Here is a 15,939-nt window from a genome sequence, read left to right as displayed (position 1 = left end):
ATCTAGGGCTGCATCCAAAGCAGAAGTATGGTTTCGCGTTGCTGCAAGCCGGAACCTCCCACATTTATGGCCTGGTCACAGTGCCGCTGCTGCCGTGTCAGAGTTGCAGCTGATTGCTGACAGTAATAGCTACTCCATGATATTCACGTGTTAGGACAACAGGCATTTCGACGTCTTCACAATCAAGAGCACGAAGCCTGTTTCCGCTAACAGTGGGCGCACGTGCAGTAACGAGGGAAGTAGGTTTTTCTGGTGTTCCAAGAAAAACTGCGAATACTCTAGGACCATATTTTGTAGTTCATGGCTGGTTGCCTATTGACCCAGTGCCTAGCAGTACCTGTGTGATTAACTACTCGTAGACCACCTCACATTGCAACAGTTGAATCCGCTTCTTTCCAGCCAAGCAAATGGGCCTTCCTTCAGGTCGGAGACTTTTCCGACAACCAGACTGCACAGTTGGCCAGGCCTTGCGATGACGATGCGCGCATGTTACGGTCGAGCACCACCGCAATCAACTCTCGCCGAATGCCACCACTGCAGATGCAGACACAGCTGATCTCTTCCTTGGTAGGAGTGCTTCATTCATTCGCACAGGACGTGCCGAGCGATCCGATATTTTGCGGTGAGCCCGCAGCACGACTGAAGTAACTTAAATTTTGTCGATATGCCTCCTGGCTGTTGAACGGGTTCCGGCATTTTGATCTGGTGGCAATAAATTCCTGGGCTCTCTGGGCTGGCCAGTTTTCTGACGATTGTGCGCGGACATGTACTCGCCAATCCCTCATACTTTAAGCAGAGAGCCCGAGTGCACCTGCAAACAGAATAAAGAAACAATTAGTGAGTAACGCCAAAAATTTTTTATGAACGCGCACGTGCACGTGAAATATCCCCTTTTAGGTCACATTAGCTAGTTTCATCCAAATGCATCGAACTTGCCGAGCAGCAGAGATGCTTTCTATTAAATCAGAAAGCTATTAACCAGGCAGGGCAGGTTATGCATGCTTGCAAGTTGTAACTGAACTTACCCTCAAATTTAAGCGTCGCTCGCGCAAGCTGAGTTGAACTTTCGATCTCTAATCATTCATTTGTGTGACGAAGCCCTGTACTTTTGCCTGTAAAACGACACTCACCACGAGTGGCCAGTCGCCTGGCGGGTGCGAGGCCCTTCACGTAACAGGCGGCCATGGCACTGACCGGCTCGTTCAGTGGAACGGCGGACCGCCAGGTATTTGTCGTGGGTGAGTAACGTTCAACTTTGGCTGTCGTTGTTCTTCCTGCGTTGAGTAAAAAGTGGTGATAAAAACGCATTCTACAGAGTCTTCAACTGTAGAAAGTTATACAAGTCAGTGCGTCACTTGATTTTTTTTTTTATGTGCGTGAAGTAGGACACTAATAGGGGGCAGTACTGAGGCTGAGTACTGACCGGGTTCAGCTCGGTTTCTTAAAGCAGTCACGTCTTCTTGGCGGTCATGTTTCTTTTGCCAGCTGAATAGGTCAAGAACTACGACTCCATTGCCGTTCAGTTAGGCAGAAAGTTGAATCTGTTGTTTTTTTTTTTATTATTAAAATTCAACAGCCAAACGTTATTAACCTGAGAGCCGGAAATATATGTTATTGTAAAAGATATATGAAGAAAGCTTTTCGCACTGCATACCAAGACCTCTGGAATAATAGAGATTACCGCCGGCAAAAGACAAAAAATTGTTCTTTCGACGTTGCGCTTAGCTCCTGCTTCTGTAGTCTTTCGACTAAACAAACTTTCCCAGCTGCATTTTTGCGTGCATTTAGTGCCTCTGAAATCAAGTTTATGGCTACTATTTGTTGATTTAGTTCTTTTCGTTACCGTCATCCTCTTTATTCGCCAATATTTATTCTTACTGACGATCCTGACCTCAGAAAAATAAACGTGGGAGGGCTCTAGTAGCAGCCATATGGCGTCGAAATCTGTGTTAAGCAGTCCTTGGGTTTCTTAAAAACGAAGGCAGCCCTGCGCCTAAGCATTACACCTGCTATCTCAGAGTCCAGCAGCACAGCGTCGTAATTAACTGCCGATTGACTCCGTGACTGAGTAGTTCATTGACTGACTGACTGATTGGATGATTGACTGATAGGTTGGAAAACAAAACGTTTTATTTCATGAAAAGATTGGGTTCCACCACTCTGGGTTGTAGCCTTCTGCAAAAACCACATTTTCCAAGCAACTGGAACTGGACAGCGCAGTATCGCAAATGGTCAGTCGCAGATTCAAGCTGCTCCTCTGCTCGCAAAAAGAAGCTGAGGAGACGCGGAGAGAGAGAGAGAAAGGTGTGCACCATTGAATCCGCCGATGACGTAAAGGTCGCCGTACAGCTGTGCCACAGCGAAAGTGCTGCGGCCCACGCACAGGGGCGCCATGGTCTGCCAGTAGGACGGGGCTCTGTCCTTCTCGCTGGCGATCACTGCGCAGGGCGTGCGAGTCGGCAGACCACAAGTTTAGGCTACGGGGAGAAACACATTGCTATTGCATTGTGCCTACCGGCAGCCCATAGGCGACGAAGAGAGAAAATTAATTTCTTTCCTGGCTGGCGCACGAAGTATGTGCAAAACAATTCTCCTCCCTTTGAGACTTGCGTCAATTGTAGAGACCTCAAATTGACACAAAGAATCACCAACGGATAGGCATCCAATACTTCGACTTTTGATGCGTAGTTGAAAAAAAAATAACTGTGGCTTAAGGGAGATGCAACCATGTACTCGCCCTATGTAACAGGCGTTAATGCAATCTAAGAGGGCTCTTGCACCCTAAACGAAGTTATGAAACCTTATAGTGGTACGCTCTAAGCACGCTCTAAGCGCAGAGCTACGGCCATTTCAGCCTCCCTCTCCAATTTTCTCGGATTGGCTCCAAGCAAGACGTCCAACATTAATCGTAATATATTCGCATTAGTGTGTTACGTTTACATTTTCTTCCCCAGCAATACACGGACGTATAAAAAGAACGTTACATGTATTCCAGGATTTCAGTTGAATGAAATTCGGTATTCACTTGCAATTTGTTTCTTGAGCTATATATATTGGAGTCTATTCAGCACTTTTCCGCCGGCCTGAGACTCATATGCAACGTGACTGGTACCGAGGGAAAGGACACGGTGTTTCTTTTTCATTATACTTGAATTAGATGTCCGGCTTTCAATTTTTGCGGGACAAACTAAAAATTTCCAGCTCGCTGTGGGCGTTGCTGAGCAGAGTATCTCCCGCTTCTGTAACTTCTCAAGAGCGACCATTTCTTCAAGACAGACCATCAAACTACCGGTAAATAGGATTCGCAGGTTGAGGGGCCTGAGGTGCATGCAAGACACAGATCGATTCATGATGCTCACTGCGTTTTGAGGCCGGTGAGTACCTTTTTCTGTCTGCTGAGCTGTGTTCTGTTCTTGGTACTCCAAACTTCCGGTTGCCCAGAACGCCTTTGCTTTTAGTTGGCAAGGCTGTGCTATTTTGGAAACCATTAGCACCCTTCCAACGACAAGCACTTATGCTTGCCACATTTGCCTTCCAAGGGCATATAGAGGGTATGAAGTGTTAAGGGCCTTCACGCTGGAATTATTATCCTCGTATAATTATCATGTTTGACATATTACTAATAGACATATAGATCATACCAATGGATAGAGATCATACGAATAGGCATGGGAGGCTGACGGAAAACAAGCCTCTCCCAGACAGCCTTCACAGCCAGCAGTCCCTGGTGGGTTTATTTTCGTGGGAGGAACCCAGCGGTACATAAACATTCACGGAAAGCGATACAGAATTCGTCAAACTTTAATATACAAGGGGTATCAATAATGTCTTAACGTAAACAAAATACAATGACAAAAGAAGTCAGACAGTAACATGAAATCTTGCGAATATAGGGAGCATTCAAAGCGAGGTTGTGCGTATGATGAGAAATAAAGGTGCAGATAAATAAATTGAAGTTCTTCGTTTCTTAGGCATTAAAAAGGGAAGGTAACGCGTAACAAATGCTTTTGTCGGACATAAAGGCGAGTGTTATAAACTAGCCAACTATTCTAGGCTGTTTTTCAGAGAATTTAGATGTTACGGATTAAAGAGAATTACGCATCAAACATGGTCGTTCTAAGAACATCCGCTAGCATACCGACAAAAAAGACATCAGAATCGCCGATATAGACCGATGGCAGCAACACGACTTCAATATGAATGGGCGGACAATAAAGGATGACTCTCTTTGGGCACTTGCACAGCGTTCGTGGTTTCCCCAAGAGGGAAGACCACGCCTATGCGTGCGCTCCCTCTCTATCCTCACTGGTGCTGAGGCGGCAGCGGCCGTTGTATCCGCCGACGACGTAGATGCGCCCCGCCATCGCCACCATCTGGTGGCTGCAGCGGGGTCCCGGCATCTGCTGCACCAGGCACCACGAGTTGGACGAAGGCGTGTACACCTCCACGCTGCTCAGGATCAGGCGGCCGTCGAAGCCGCCGCTGGCGTACAGCTTCCCTGCGTCGGACGGGCAACGACGCAATGAAAGCGTGAAGACTGCTTCGCTTCAGACTTGCGCTTGCAATGATTTAGACATGTGCATGCTTTGAAGACATTTGCCTCAGTGGAAGCTGGGGTTTACAGCGATCCCGGAGTGCCCAGTTTCAAACCCGACAGCGGCGGCCACTCTTAGATGGAGGCGAAACGCAAAAGGCGCCCGTGTGCGGTTCAATGTGAGCGTACGTTAAAGGTGCCCAGGGGGTCAGCTATTGCGGAGCCCTCCCCTACGGCACCCATTTTTCTCTTCTTTCACTCTCACCTTCCTCTTTTTCTTTACAACGTGGTTCAGGTCTCCACAGAACAGCGAGACAGTTACTGCGCCATTTCCCGTCTTCAGATTTTTTTTTTTTTTTTGACAGCGATAACATCATTCTAATCGATGGAGTGGGAAAGGCGTGCGAGGCCAGAGGAATACGACAGTAGATGAACCGCGGGGCTTGCGGAGCTTTCATTGCGTTAAAGAATGGATGCGGTGGTGGTCGACAGAAACAAGATGTAGCTATGGGCAAGCAATTTAACGCCCACAGTTTTTAGCAGATGCTAGCCAACAATGTCAAGGCGACTGGTAGCAATATCGCACGACAAATTTTAGTTGCAACTAGCTGTGGAACATGGATGTAGATTTATCAGAGCCGCTGCGACCATAGCGAAAGGTAGCGCAAGTCGTTGGCCTTGGTTGTTGTGTCATTTTACGCAGGGTGCGGCAAACTCTTAGCTTTACTTTGACAAATGCTCTGGAATAATGCTAATCCTCAGTCCCGTGCACATAGCTTCGATAGCAAGAGCCGTGCGTGGCATGCAATAACTTCCACAACTTTATTACAGCCACACCTTCACATAGGACGCAAAAGAGCGGAAACGCCGGGATGGACCATATATCACTTCAGCGTGGTGCTACTTCCCAGCTAGGCTCTTTAAGGTGCGCGCGAGGTAAATAGGTGCGAGCGGAGTCTATCGTTCCCACCTACCTCTAAATGCGCAGGCTGCACCGTCGCTGCGCGCCCTACTCAACGAACACACCGTAGTCCACTGGTTGGAGACGGGGTTGTACCGCTCCACACTGGCAGTGCGACCGGTGTCTGCATCATGGAGCACCAAATGCAAAAGTCATTTTACTACGATGTAAACAATGAACAAACACTGCATTAAAATGCAATTCCTATAGTCAAGTCTACTGGCGCAATACCAGAATTAAAAGGGCTTTATCGACTTCAGGAATCACGAATGCTCCCGTATACGGCAAGACTGTTCCAAACGACCATGTTCTTAGGGCACGCATGAATGGAATAAACACTACCGGTCCCTCCCAAAGCCTAGCCAATTAGAGTTCACGCAAAAACGCTCGACAGCGCGAGCGCATACCGTCGCGTCCCCCGATGGCGTAGACGTAGTTGTCCAGGGACGCGACGGCTACGTAGCCGCGAGCCGTGTGCATGGACGAGCAGGGATCCCACACACACAGCTCGGTGTCGAAGCGTTCGCAGGAGCGCAGGTACGAGCTTCCCCGCATTCCGCCCACCACGTAGAGAAACTTGCCCACCATCGCTGCGCCGTGGTACGCCCTGGAAATGATCAGGAGTTTACCGCTCTCACACCGCACATCCTGCCTTGCAGCCATTGCGTGTGCTCATTCTGCTATAGGCGACAAATGCAACGTGGGCAAAACTATCCAAATGTGTCCCGTGAAACACTATTTTAGTTGAGGGAGATTAGTTACTAAACCAGGTTTTCACTTCAAAGGCGCGTAAGCCCGGTTGTGGGATGCGCTAATGAAACTTTACTGCTTTTTATCTCTTGCAGCTAATGTTGTGTTTGGTGTGTTCGCGGTTCAGTTGACTTGTTCACATATCATCTGCAGCGGATGGTACGACTGGTATCGTCATCATCATCATCATCAGCCTGACTACGCCCACTACAGGACAAATGGCTCTCTTATAAATCTCCAGTCAACCCGGTCCTGCGTAAGCTGAGGCCACTTGATACGCGGAAACAATGCGTAGCGACCTCTCAACACTGTCACGACAGAGGGAAGCAACGATGGCACAGAAAGGGTAAAGGAAGTGTTTATTTTAGTTCTATTCCAAAAATTGAGAGGGCGTATGCTTCGACCTCACTTCGCTCGTGGTACACGAAAGAACCCTTCAATGCGGATCGTGCATCTTGCCTGGGTGACGTGCCCTGCATGGTGTGCATGAGCCAGCGGTAGGCCCGCGGGTCGTACACTTCGACGGCGTCCCGTTCCTCTCCAGAGCTCCAGCCGCCCACCGTGAACAACACCTCGTGCGGTACGCGCGGAACCCAGCGCTCGGGATTCGCGCCGGCGCAGTGCTCGCAGGGAAACCGAAACAGGGCTGCGATGGCTGCGGACAGATCGGGAGAATGGGGCAATTTGCTCTGGCGAGTCGACAATAATGGCTTTCTACCCAGCGTGTTTAAGTGTAATGACCTGCGGCGCAAACAGATTGAAGATAGGGATTATCGAAATGATATAATCAACATAAGCCCACCATGCGGCTACGGAGGGAAGCTACCTATGAAGCTTTCTTCAATGCCTGGTCGCGGTATCAGAGAGTCTATAACCATATTAGCGGTAAAAAACTTTGAGATCACTGCGGCCACCCGCATTGGAGCAATGCGAAAGCAAAACGTCCCCATACTATATCGACGTCAGTGACCGTTCTGACGTCCAGGTACTATATCGACGTCCATGGCAATTTTGACGTCTAAGTGTATTTTTTCGCGTTTTTAGGGTTTAATTAACTAATTACACCTCATCAACCAAATTTTTCCACGTCAACATTTTATCACACACTATCTATCGCAATCACACTTTCACACATTTATCATCAGAGAACGACGTGATCATGCGGACAAAATTTGCGGACACGTTTTGCGGACACTTTTTGCTGATTCGGAGAGCCATATAATGCTCTCGCATTGAGATGATTACAAAGTGATTAAGCAAGTCAGACAGTGGTTCCTCATGTAAGTAAATAAGTACCATGAAAAGGGTCTGGTTTACTTGTGCTGTTGGGCATATAACTTGGGCAAAATGTGGGGGCACAGAAGTGAATGATAGCGAAAGCGACGAAATAACAAACGCGAGACAAGCTCTTGTCCTCTCGCAATTTTATAACTTTTCAATGTCTAGCAGACAAAGTTCGCGCGAGGGAAGACATACATGACTGAACAGTACTGACTGAACAGTGCAGGTTAGTTATCGATTTCTCATGAAATATGACTGCTGGAGAGCTTTATTCTCAAGATGGTAAGAGTTTGTCACAAGTGCCGTCACTGCGGGCGTTCTGTGGCAACAGGTACTGCGGCCGTTTACGACAACCCCTCTACATATGCGCGCATTTTATTTCATTTCATTTACTTTACGCACAGGGCTTTCGCCTTACCGAGGGGTCACAATGAAAGTTTCACTGTCGTAGTGACAAGTTGAAACGAAGAGCTTCTCGACAACACTGAGATCACTCAAATTATGTTGGGCTTTACTTCCAGCTTTTAATGCTGTCGATGCCATGAATGAAATGGAAACGTATCCGCTCGTTATATTTCTATAGAAAATGATGACGTTGGCAGGAGCGCGCAGCTGAGTGCTGGCGTTATGCCCGCCAGATATCAAATCCTTGGTTCACTTCCGGTCACGTTGGGTTCTTCCGCTTGCTGCAGCGCAAGCTTTGCCGGAAGTGTCTGGTGACCAAGCATTTAGTCAGTGCTGGGGGTAATAGCACACGCATGGCGGCGCGTACCAATATGAACGTATGGAGCCGCTCATTTTGCACACTTTGAAGTTTACACCTTTAACACACACATCTTAGGATTCTGGTCGAGAAAACACTTATGCTCTTGACTCTGCGCCTGATGTTCAATTTGTACCCCATGTGCACCTGAGGCCAGTTTTGTTCGGCATGGTCGCAAGTGAACTCAGTAGTTCCTCGTGGTGACCTAAACAACTTGAGGTCATAGCAGCGCGCAAACACAGAGGGACAACACAAAGTTAACACACACAAGGGCCAACTTTCGACCAATGTCAGTCGAGCGGTCATATACGTACTTATATCTCTACATGAAAGAACTATATGTACCAGCAGCGCGAACACAAAACAGGAAAGAGGAGAAGATAGTACAGAGCGCTCTGTACTATCTTTTCCTCCTTCCTGTTTTGTGTTCGCGCTGCTGATACATATGGATCGCAACCAACCAGCCCGGCAGATGGTGATATGAAAGAACTGTTCTCTTGTTTTAATTTTTTGGCTCGTCCTGGATGAATTTTTTTTTTTTTTGGTCTCATTCTTCCGAACTATTTTAAGGAGGTAGTAACAGATCTTGCTCTCTTCATGCTTTCAGTAAGCAGCCAGCGTACAGCGAACGAAAGAACTCAAAATACGAATTGCAATGCAGATGACCAGACGCTTATACTCCCACCGTGATCGGGTTGTATTGAAGCCACTGTGTATCAGGTAGCCGAGGAGAGGACTAATCACTAAGTAACAAGATCCACCAAGAACCTGGTGGCGTGATTTAGGAGGAAGAGGAGAGGAGACTTTAATGAATAATGGAGAGGTCTGCCTGGTTATGGGCCTGGCATGCTACTCCGGACACGTGATTTAGTGAAGCCAGAAAGAGTTCGGTGAATGGAGCTTCCAAAACCGGCAGCAGATCAAAACTGACCGTAAATGGCATGCATACTTCCCAGAAGCAGCATTTTTCGGTCAACTCTGCTCTCCTAATTCAGCTACTGAGAGGCAGTCACTGCGGATGCCAACTCACCACCCTTGGGCGCATTGGATGCAACGCTTCCGCTCGACGCCGCGTCGCCGTGTTGGGGGTTCGCAGCGGCAAGCGCTTTGCATGCCTCCAGCCCGAAGCCTTCCAAGTGCAGCAGCAGCAGTGGGCTGGGTGAGCACATGCAGGGTCCCGTCCGCAGGGCCTCGCACACTGCCATGTGGTATGCTTTGCTATTGGCAAAGGTCGGATTCACCTGCCGAAACTCGACGAGCGTCCTGCGCCACACGAGCGTGTCAAAACCTTAGTTTTGTTGGACGGGATTTTCCAGCTTGGATCACAAAATCCATGAATGCAATAAAATCTCCTTTGAATGAAAAAAATGTTTTGTACTGGTGGCCGAGAGATGAGTTACGGTGACGTTGAGCTTCGAAACGTTGCGACCGGTTGCGAGCTCATCGGTACCTCGGCTTTAGTTTCTTCGACTAGCGCAATTAGCTTGGCCGATCACGAACCGAGATTCCAGCAAGAGCATTCTGAGTGCGCACTTTTGTGCGCATGAAACTAATGGCAGCTGTGATGGCAGTCTCGATAAACGCACCAAGACCGAGTGTCAGAAGGCTAATCTAGAAGTACTGCAACTGACCAGTGGCTACTAGAGAGAGAGAGATAATATACTGGCTTATTAATTCTACCAAATTGGTCTGCTGGAAAAGAATGCTCATTAAATGATTACATGTCCCTTGAAACACAAGCATTCAAGCTTCGCTGTCTGGCCCGTTGAATTGATTACGGTAAGCTAGAGACTTCCACCCCGCTTCCAAGCTATCGTTAGTTCCGTAGGCTTTGGGAATAATTTCAATTTAGTTACAATTTTCCTCGCGTACTAAACCAAACCTTCCTGCTGTAATAATCTGACAGCCGCGGAAGTGCAGTTTTGCGAATTCGTTTCCATGAGCTTTGCTTCAGTGCTGCCCTGCAAACTTTGATAGGAGGAATATTGTCTATACAGGGGTAAGCGGAAATTAACAGTGTAGCCGCGTGCACTCTCGAAAACAAGTGCAGCTTGCGTTAGGTAGCCCTTGGGTACAGAGTGCCCCACTCACGATTCTCTGCACAGGCCGATGCGCGCGCACTGTAGCAGCAAGAACAGGCCGGCATTCCGTTCCTTTTTGCCCGTACGGCCTTGCGTGTGCCAGCGACGGACGGCATGCAGCACGTCCACCTCGTCTCGCACGTTGAGCTCGCTCGAGGAAAGCAGCTCGACGAGCAGCCCTGTTGAAGCCCTCGAAAACTCGCTACTGCTTCGCCATACCTGCACACAATGAGCAATAGAAAGCAAACGTGACATTTATCAGCACAATGATGCGACGAACTTACACTAATGGTACGCTTCCTACGCTATAAACGATGTCTTAACCATGAGCGCAAAAGAGTTAACAGAAGTTTCATGCCCCGCCGCGGTGGCTCAGTGGTTATGGCGTTCGGCTGCTGGCCCGAAAGACGCGGGTTCCATCCCGACAGCGGCGGCTGAATTTCGATGGAGGCGTAATCCTAGAGGCCCGTGCACAGTGCGATGTGTGTTCACGTTAAAGAACCCCAGGTGGTCGCAATTTCCGGAGCCCTTCACTATGGTGTCCCTCATAGCCTGAGTCGCATTGGGACGTTAAACCCTATTAAACCAAACCAAGAAGTGTCATGCGCAAAGATACCGTCAGCTATTAATATGCAGTGTTGGCGTAGATGGCAGCGCCCAAGCAGTTGGTTACGTCAGTGACAACTGCGCTGAACAAGCAGGATAGATTAAAAACATGTTCGAAAAAATAAACAGCCTCTAATATTTCCTGGTACAGAAAACGCATAATGTCTAAAGAACTTTGTCATGCAGTACTTTGCGTCATTTGAAGCTACCCTTTTGTGCCATCTCTTCATGAATGTTTAATTTTCCAGTCCCGTGAAATTATTAACTTGCGTATACGTAACATGGAAGAGAAGGTTTCTGTGGCAATATATCTGCGACAAGCAGGCGAAACAAGTAATTTGGAGACATTTATCGAGGCATACCATTAAACATAACCTTTCCTTTTCGCAAATGAACTTTATGCTTAGACGAACAGTGCGGTACATACACTGAAGTAAATTTAATGATTTCACGGTTCACAATGCTTCTAGTGCCATCGCGCACGTTTCTTCCGCCATCGAAAAACGAGGGTCTGCGATATGCCTAAGCTGCCTGTAGTTACAGGGCCGGAAGGGACTTGCGAACCACGTGGCTTTTAGTCTTCCTGACGCACGCGCGGGTGACATCACGTGGCACGCATGCTAAAGTATAGGAAGCAAGGGTGCATCCCGTGTGCCCCAGCTAGTTTGGAAGACGCTGTTATAAAATTCAGGAAGCGAAGGCAAACAGTCGCAGTGCCATCTAGGCAGCCAACTGGGCCCAAATAGAATCGATGGACCTGCAGCATGAGGTCTAAATTGATGTCAACCCCGAACCATTTTCACACAACCCTTGCCACACTGATATCGGTGGTTGGAATTTCCGCTCCAAGACGGAGGTGTAAGACCGACAACGAGCATTTCCGCTTGTAACTTTCCTATTATAAGCACCACACTACGACCCAATACGACTCCCTAGCCGAATATCCTGGTTAAAAATCCGTCGCACTGTTATATAATACGCTCACACGTCGGATAGTGCAGCAGTTGACAATGATGCTCGTAGTGCCTTCATTACGAATCACTATTCACCCACGTACCGCCTTTGCCAAAAGTAACCGGGCAACGGTGGTTTCTTTCTTAGCCGCGTGGCGAACCCCTTATGGCAGCCCTTGAACTCTGAATACGTGTAAAGGTGAACCTTTGTCCTCACGTTTTGACCCCTTTCGGTCTTTAGGGGCGCCGAAAGGGCTCCGCTTTAAGGTTGAGAAGCAGGAACCTGTTGCTCGGTTACTTTTGGCAAAGGGGGTACATCTTCCATAGAAAATAAAGAAGCCCTTGCTCACCGCGCCGAAGTGTTCGCGTGCGAAAGAGAACACGGTGTCTCGGAACCTCGGCCAGTGGTGCCACACCGCCAGTGCGGCAAAGCCGAGACAGTTGTCGACGTCCATGTTGTGCAGCAGGTGGTCCAGGCACAGGTCACGGGCCTCCTCCATCACCAGCATGTCGGCAGCCGCCAGCACCTCGGCCACGTTGCCGTTGTTGATGTGCAACTGCAGTGATGGTCATAAACACAGTTGTATCATAAGCGGGAGAACTCTTGAAAAAGAAGACTTATGCTTTCCTTCTGCACATTCCGCCATGCGTTTGAGCAGAATATGTAAAAGAAAGCCGCCTGATTTCAGGTACGTACTAACCAAAAAAAAAAATGTATACTTCCGTCCTTCATTCAAACTAATGCATAGGCCAATGCGTGGTGTCGCTTAGCATTGCCACGGCAGAACATTGCTTCTCTATCACCAGAACGCTTTCTTCCTGAGCAACTCGGAGATGCTCAGAGCTCTCAGCTTCAAACAGTTTCCTGTATGCTGCGGACACAGCACTTCAAAACCGTTACTGCGACTTCTCGGAAATGGTTTGTTTAACACCCTATTGTCATGCCATCTCTAGGTTTCTATTGCGAAACATCAGGCTCATTACTAGCGATGCTTGGCTTTTCTACGACCCCCCCCCCCCCCCCCCCCCCACCTGTTAACCCCTTCCCAAGGCTTGCCTCATCCGCGTAGTAGTAGCCAAGGAGGATGTCGAGCACGGACGCCGCGACCCCCGTGAGCAGCATCTCCCTGCGGGAACCGTACTCGGCGCAGAACGCCGCCTGGAAGAAGGGGCTCGTGGTGCAGAGGAAAGACCGGTGGGCCCTGAACTCGCCGCCGTCGTCGGTGCGAATCAGGCAGTCGTAACAGCCGTCGCCGCCGGGAAGCAGCAGTTTCCTGAAGAAGACAGACATGGCTTCCGAGAGAGATGGCGACGCGTGTTAAGAGCGGTCTGCGCTGTCCGCGAGCCTCGCGTGAAACCATGATTTCGTTTTCTTCAACCTACTTAGCTCAAATAACCGGACAGAAAAAAGCATCGCTTCGGCGGCGAAGCTAGATACGATAATTGAGTGAACGATAAAAAAATATATTTTTACTATGTAGAGTGGAGCTTTGTTCTTACTAGTAGCTGCCAGAAGAGGAGTTGGTATGGAGCTCTTCCGAAAGAGTGTTGCAGCGTACTGTTTGCGCGCTTTGAGTTGGGACTTTCGCAAGGTGGCGTGAGGAAATCTCGTTTGGGTGTAGACTCCTCCCGCTAGAGAAGCATGGGGAATCGAGGGTTAGCCGTACTGTGGTGTCGCATGAGGAGTGTAAAGTTATAGAGTTGACGAGATGTCTCGTTCAGTACGCTATTAATGGAGAGGGTGGACTTGTGACACAGTGACACAGTATGCACACTATTGACGGCCATTCTTTGAAAGATTGCGCTGGCGGACGAAGGACAAGGGCAAGAAGTGGACGCAATTTCACACGCAAACTTAGTTTGATTGTCCGTCATAGGATAACGCTGCCTTTCTCACAATGATTACTACTAATCAATTTGATCTGCAACATATCTTGCTTTTTACTGCTTGGTTCTGAGGGAGGAGGAGGAGGAAAAAACTTTTATTAAGCAACCCTTAAAAGGAAGCCAGTGAGGGTGAGGATAAGGATAAGGGGGTTGCAGGAACAGGTGGGTCCTCGCGGTCGCGCTAGGTGGCCAGGAGCCCATGGGCCCTGGCGACCTCTGTGGCCCAGGTCACCATCCGGAGCTGAACCTCCGGCTGTGAGCTGTGCAGCACGGCCTTCCAGCTCTCCTGGTCGTCGAGTCTCAGAAAAGGGGGAGTTGGAGTATTAGTACAAGCCCTAAGTATGTGATGAACATCCGCCTTAGGGTGTTGGCATAATTTGCAGGACGGATGATAGTCCCCTGGGTGCATGAGGGAATACAGGTAAGGGTTCGGAAAAGTGTCTGTCTGAATCCATCGCCAAACGACTTGCTCGGCCTTATTTAGCGATTTATGGGGAGGGGAGTAAACTAGTCGGGAACCCCGGCAATGAAGCGTGACTTCATGGTACGTCGTCATGCGTTCCCTAGCACTGCGGAACGAGGGGAGGCCGTCCACCGCCCGGTCGACGAGTCCTCGGGCGTGATTGTGTGCAGCCGTATTCCCCGGGTGTCCGCAATGCGCAGGAACCCAGATGAGTGTGATGAGGGAGAGAAGAACAGCTCTGTTTTGAAAGAGAGTTTAGCTGGCGTGGAAACAGCGCCGTTATGCTACTCCCCTTTGGGGAGTATTTTGCGAAATGCGGAAACAGACCCCGTGGGCGGAAAACAGCGAAAAAAAAATATGATGCGGTCACTAATATGGCTGAAAGTACAACAAAGCTCAACGTAGTAATGTTTCAAAGCTGGTGAACGAGTCCAGTGTCAGATTGTGCCAGTATAATTGACTGCCCCGAGCCTGGAACTTAATCGCAAATATTTTATTGGAATAAAAGAACGTCAATTTGGGCTAGATGGTTCGTATTATTTGAGACAGAAAAATAATAGTGCTTAAGAAAGACAGACACAAGAAAGACCGACACAAGATATGCGCTAACTTCATCTTACTTTATTCACTGCCAAGCCAGCAAATACTTCCATTGTATAAGCGCCAATTTATCGCTCACACAATCTAGTCTGTGGGAGCGATACTTCGGCCCGCCTTCTCAAGACCGAGATGTCGTATCTTGAACGGTTTTTTTGATGCCTAGTCTTAAATTTTCTATATATCTGCTGGCTTCGCAGCAAATAAAGTCAGATGAATTTAGTGTATCTCCTGTGCCGGTCTTTCTTGTGTTTGTTTCTATTTAGCACTATTATTTTTCTGTCTCAAATAAAATTTTATTGGAAATGGAGACCACTTATCTGTTGGTAAAAATAGGTTCAGGCTGGAGTAATTCTAACTCATTCTGATTTAGTTATTTCGCTTGAAAATAGACGCAGTGGTCTTCGCATATATGCCTTGTTAAAAAGCTGCGTCTTTGAATACATCCGATGCGCGCATTACTGAAAACCTTAAAGACGTCCAGTATTTTAGGAGACTATTAAGTCCTCGTTACGCGAAATTTACATCTGAATTCATTTCTATGCATCTCTAGTTTGCAACCTGGGCGAAAAAAAAAACAGAAAACGTCAAGAGCAGCTCTCGCAATTTATTTGCCGCGCATCACTAGCAAAGATCGTGCTTGTTGCGGTTGATTAGGACGATGTTTTCGGGCCTCAACCAATCTCATTTCACGAGTGCCGCGGTTGTGCAGCTTTCCGAGTCGACCCGTCGGAGCACTCGCTTCGAAGCCGTTTGGCCTTCCCGTAACGAGGAACGATGTGGCGGGATGTGTTCAAGTTTCTAAAATATAGAAATAAAAAAATCTGGTGACATGCATTCAAGCTTCGCTCAATTGGGGTGCCATCAGCCCACGCAGGGTGCGCTACCAAGGAAGCGCACCGGCACTGAGAGGTGCGAAAGTGCAGCTTATGGGAAGAAAATTTAAGCTGGGCGTTTTCTGCCATTGGGGCTAATTAGAGGCTCGGCAGAGCAGCGCACAACGAACGCCGGGTGCTCCGTGTTGTCCGTGTTGCGACAGTTTCAAATGAAAGAGCGGGTGGCA

The 15,939-nt window shown here is 48.4% G+C and overlaps 2 protein-coding genes across 2 annotated transcripts; both read right to left on the bottom strand.

The window, feature by feature from the left end:
- Window positions 1–788: 788 nt before the first annotated feature.
- On the bottom strand, window positions 789–6,066 carry LOC149364670 (uncharacterized). Its single transcript, XM_089570157.1, has 6 exons — window positions 5,903–6,066; window positions 5,509–5,619; window positions 4,307–4,498; window positions 2,313–2,438; window positions 1,131–1,274; window positions 789–811 (listed from the first exon to the last, which is right to left on the bottom strand). The coding sequence occupies exons 1-6, from the start codon at window positions 6,048–6,050 to the stop codon at window positions 789–791; spliced, it is 744 nt and encodes a 247-aa protein (XP_089426283.1). The 5' UTR covers window positions 6,051–6,066.
- Window positions 6,067–6,129: 63 nt separating this feature from the next.
- On the bottom strand, window positions 6,130–13,220 carry LOC149364669 (kelch-like protein 10). Its single transcript, XM_089568727.1, has 6 exons — window positions 12,987–13,220; window positions 12,280–12,486; window positions 10,381–10,589; window positions 9,320–9,552; window positions 6,705–6,900; window positions 6,130–6,175 (listed from the first exon to the last, which is right to left on the bottom strand). Exons 1-6 carry the CDS (start codon window positions 13,218–13,220, stop codon window positions 6,130–6,132), a joined length of 1,125 nt encoding a protein of 374 aa, XP_089424853.1.
- Between the last annotated feature and the right edge of the window lie 2,719 nt (window positions 13,221–15,939).

This window comes from Amblyomma mixtum, chromosome 2, assembly GCF_055824585.1.
Source record: "Amblyomma mixtum isolate Tamu chromosome 2, ASM5582458v1, whole genome shotgun sequence".
Lineage (NCBI taxonomy): Eukaryota > Metazoa > Arthropoda > Arachnida > Ixodida > Ixodidae > Amblyomma > Amblyomma mixtum.
The sequence above is the reverse complement of the archived record's forward strand: the minus strand, read 5'-3'. Positions and strand labels throughout refer to the sequence as shown.

Excerpts from the sequence above, each read along its gene's own strand:
- LOC149364669 (XM_089568727.1), bottom strand. The coding sequence starts at position 13,220 with ATGTCTGTCTTCTTCAGGAAACTGCTGCTTCCCGGCGGCGACGGCTGT. Across the intron at positions 10,590-12,279 it reads CACGCGAACACTTCGGCGCG|GTATGGCGAAGCAGTAGCGA; the intron begins GTGAGCAAGGGC and ends CATTGTGTGCAG. Across the intron at positions 9,553-10,380 it reads ATCGGCCTGTGCAGAGAATC|GACGCTCGTCGAGTTTCGGC; the intron begins GTGAGTGGGGCA and ends CGTGTGGCGCAG.
- LOC149364670 (XM_089570157.1), bottom strand. The coding sequence starts at position 6,050 with ATGCGGGGAAGCTCGTACCTGCGCTCCTGCGAACGCTTCGACACCGAG. Across the intron at positions 1,275-2,312 it reads CGTCATCGGCGGATTCAATG|GAAGAACAACGACAGCCAAA; the intron begins GTGCACACCTTT and ends TACTCAACGCAG. Across the intron at positions 812-1,130 it reads CAGGCGACTGGCCACTCGTG|GTGCACTCGGGCTCTCTGCT; the intron begins GTGAGTGTCGTT and ends TTCTGTTTGCAG.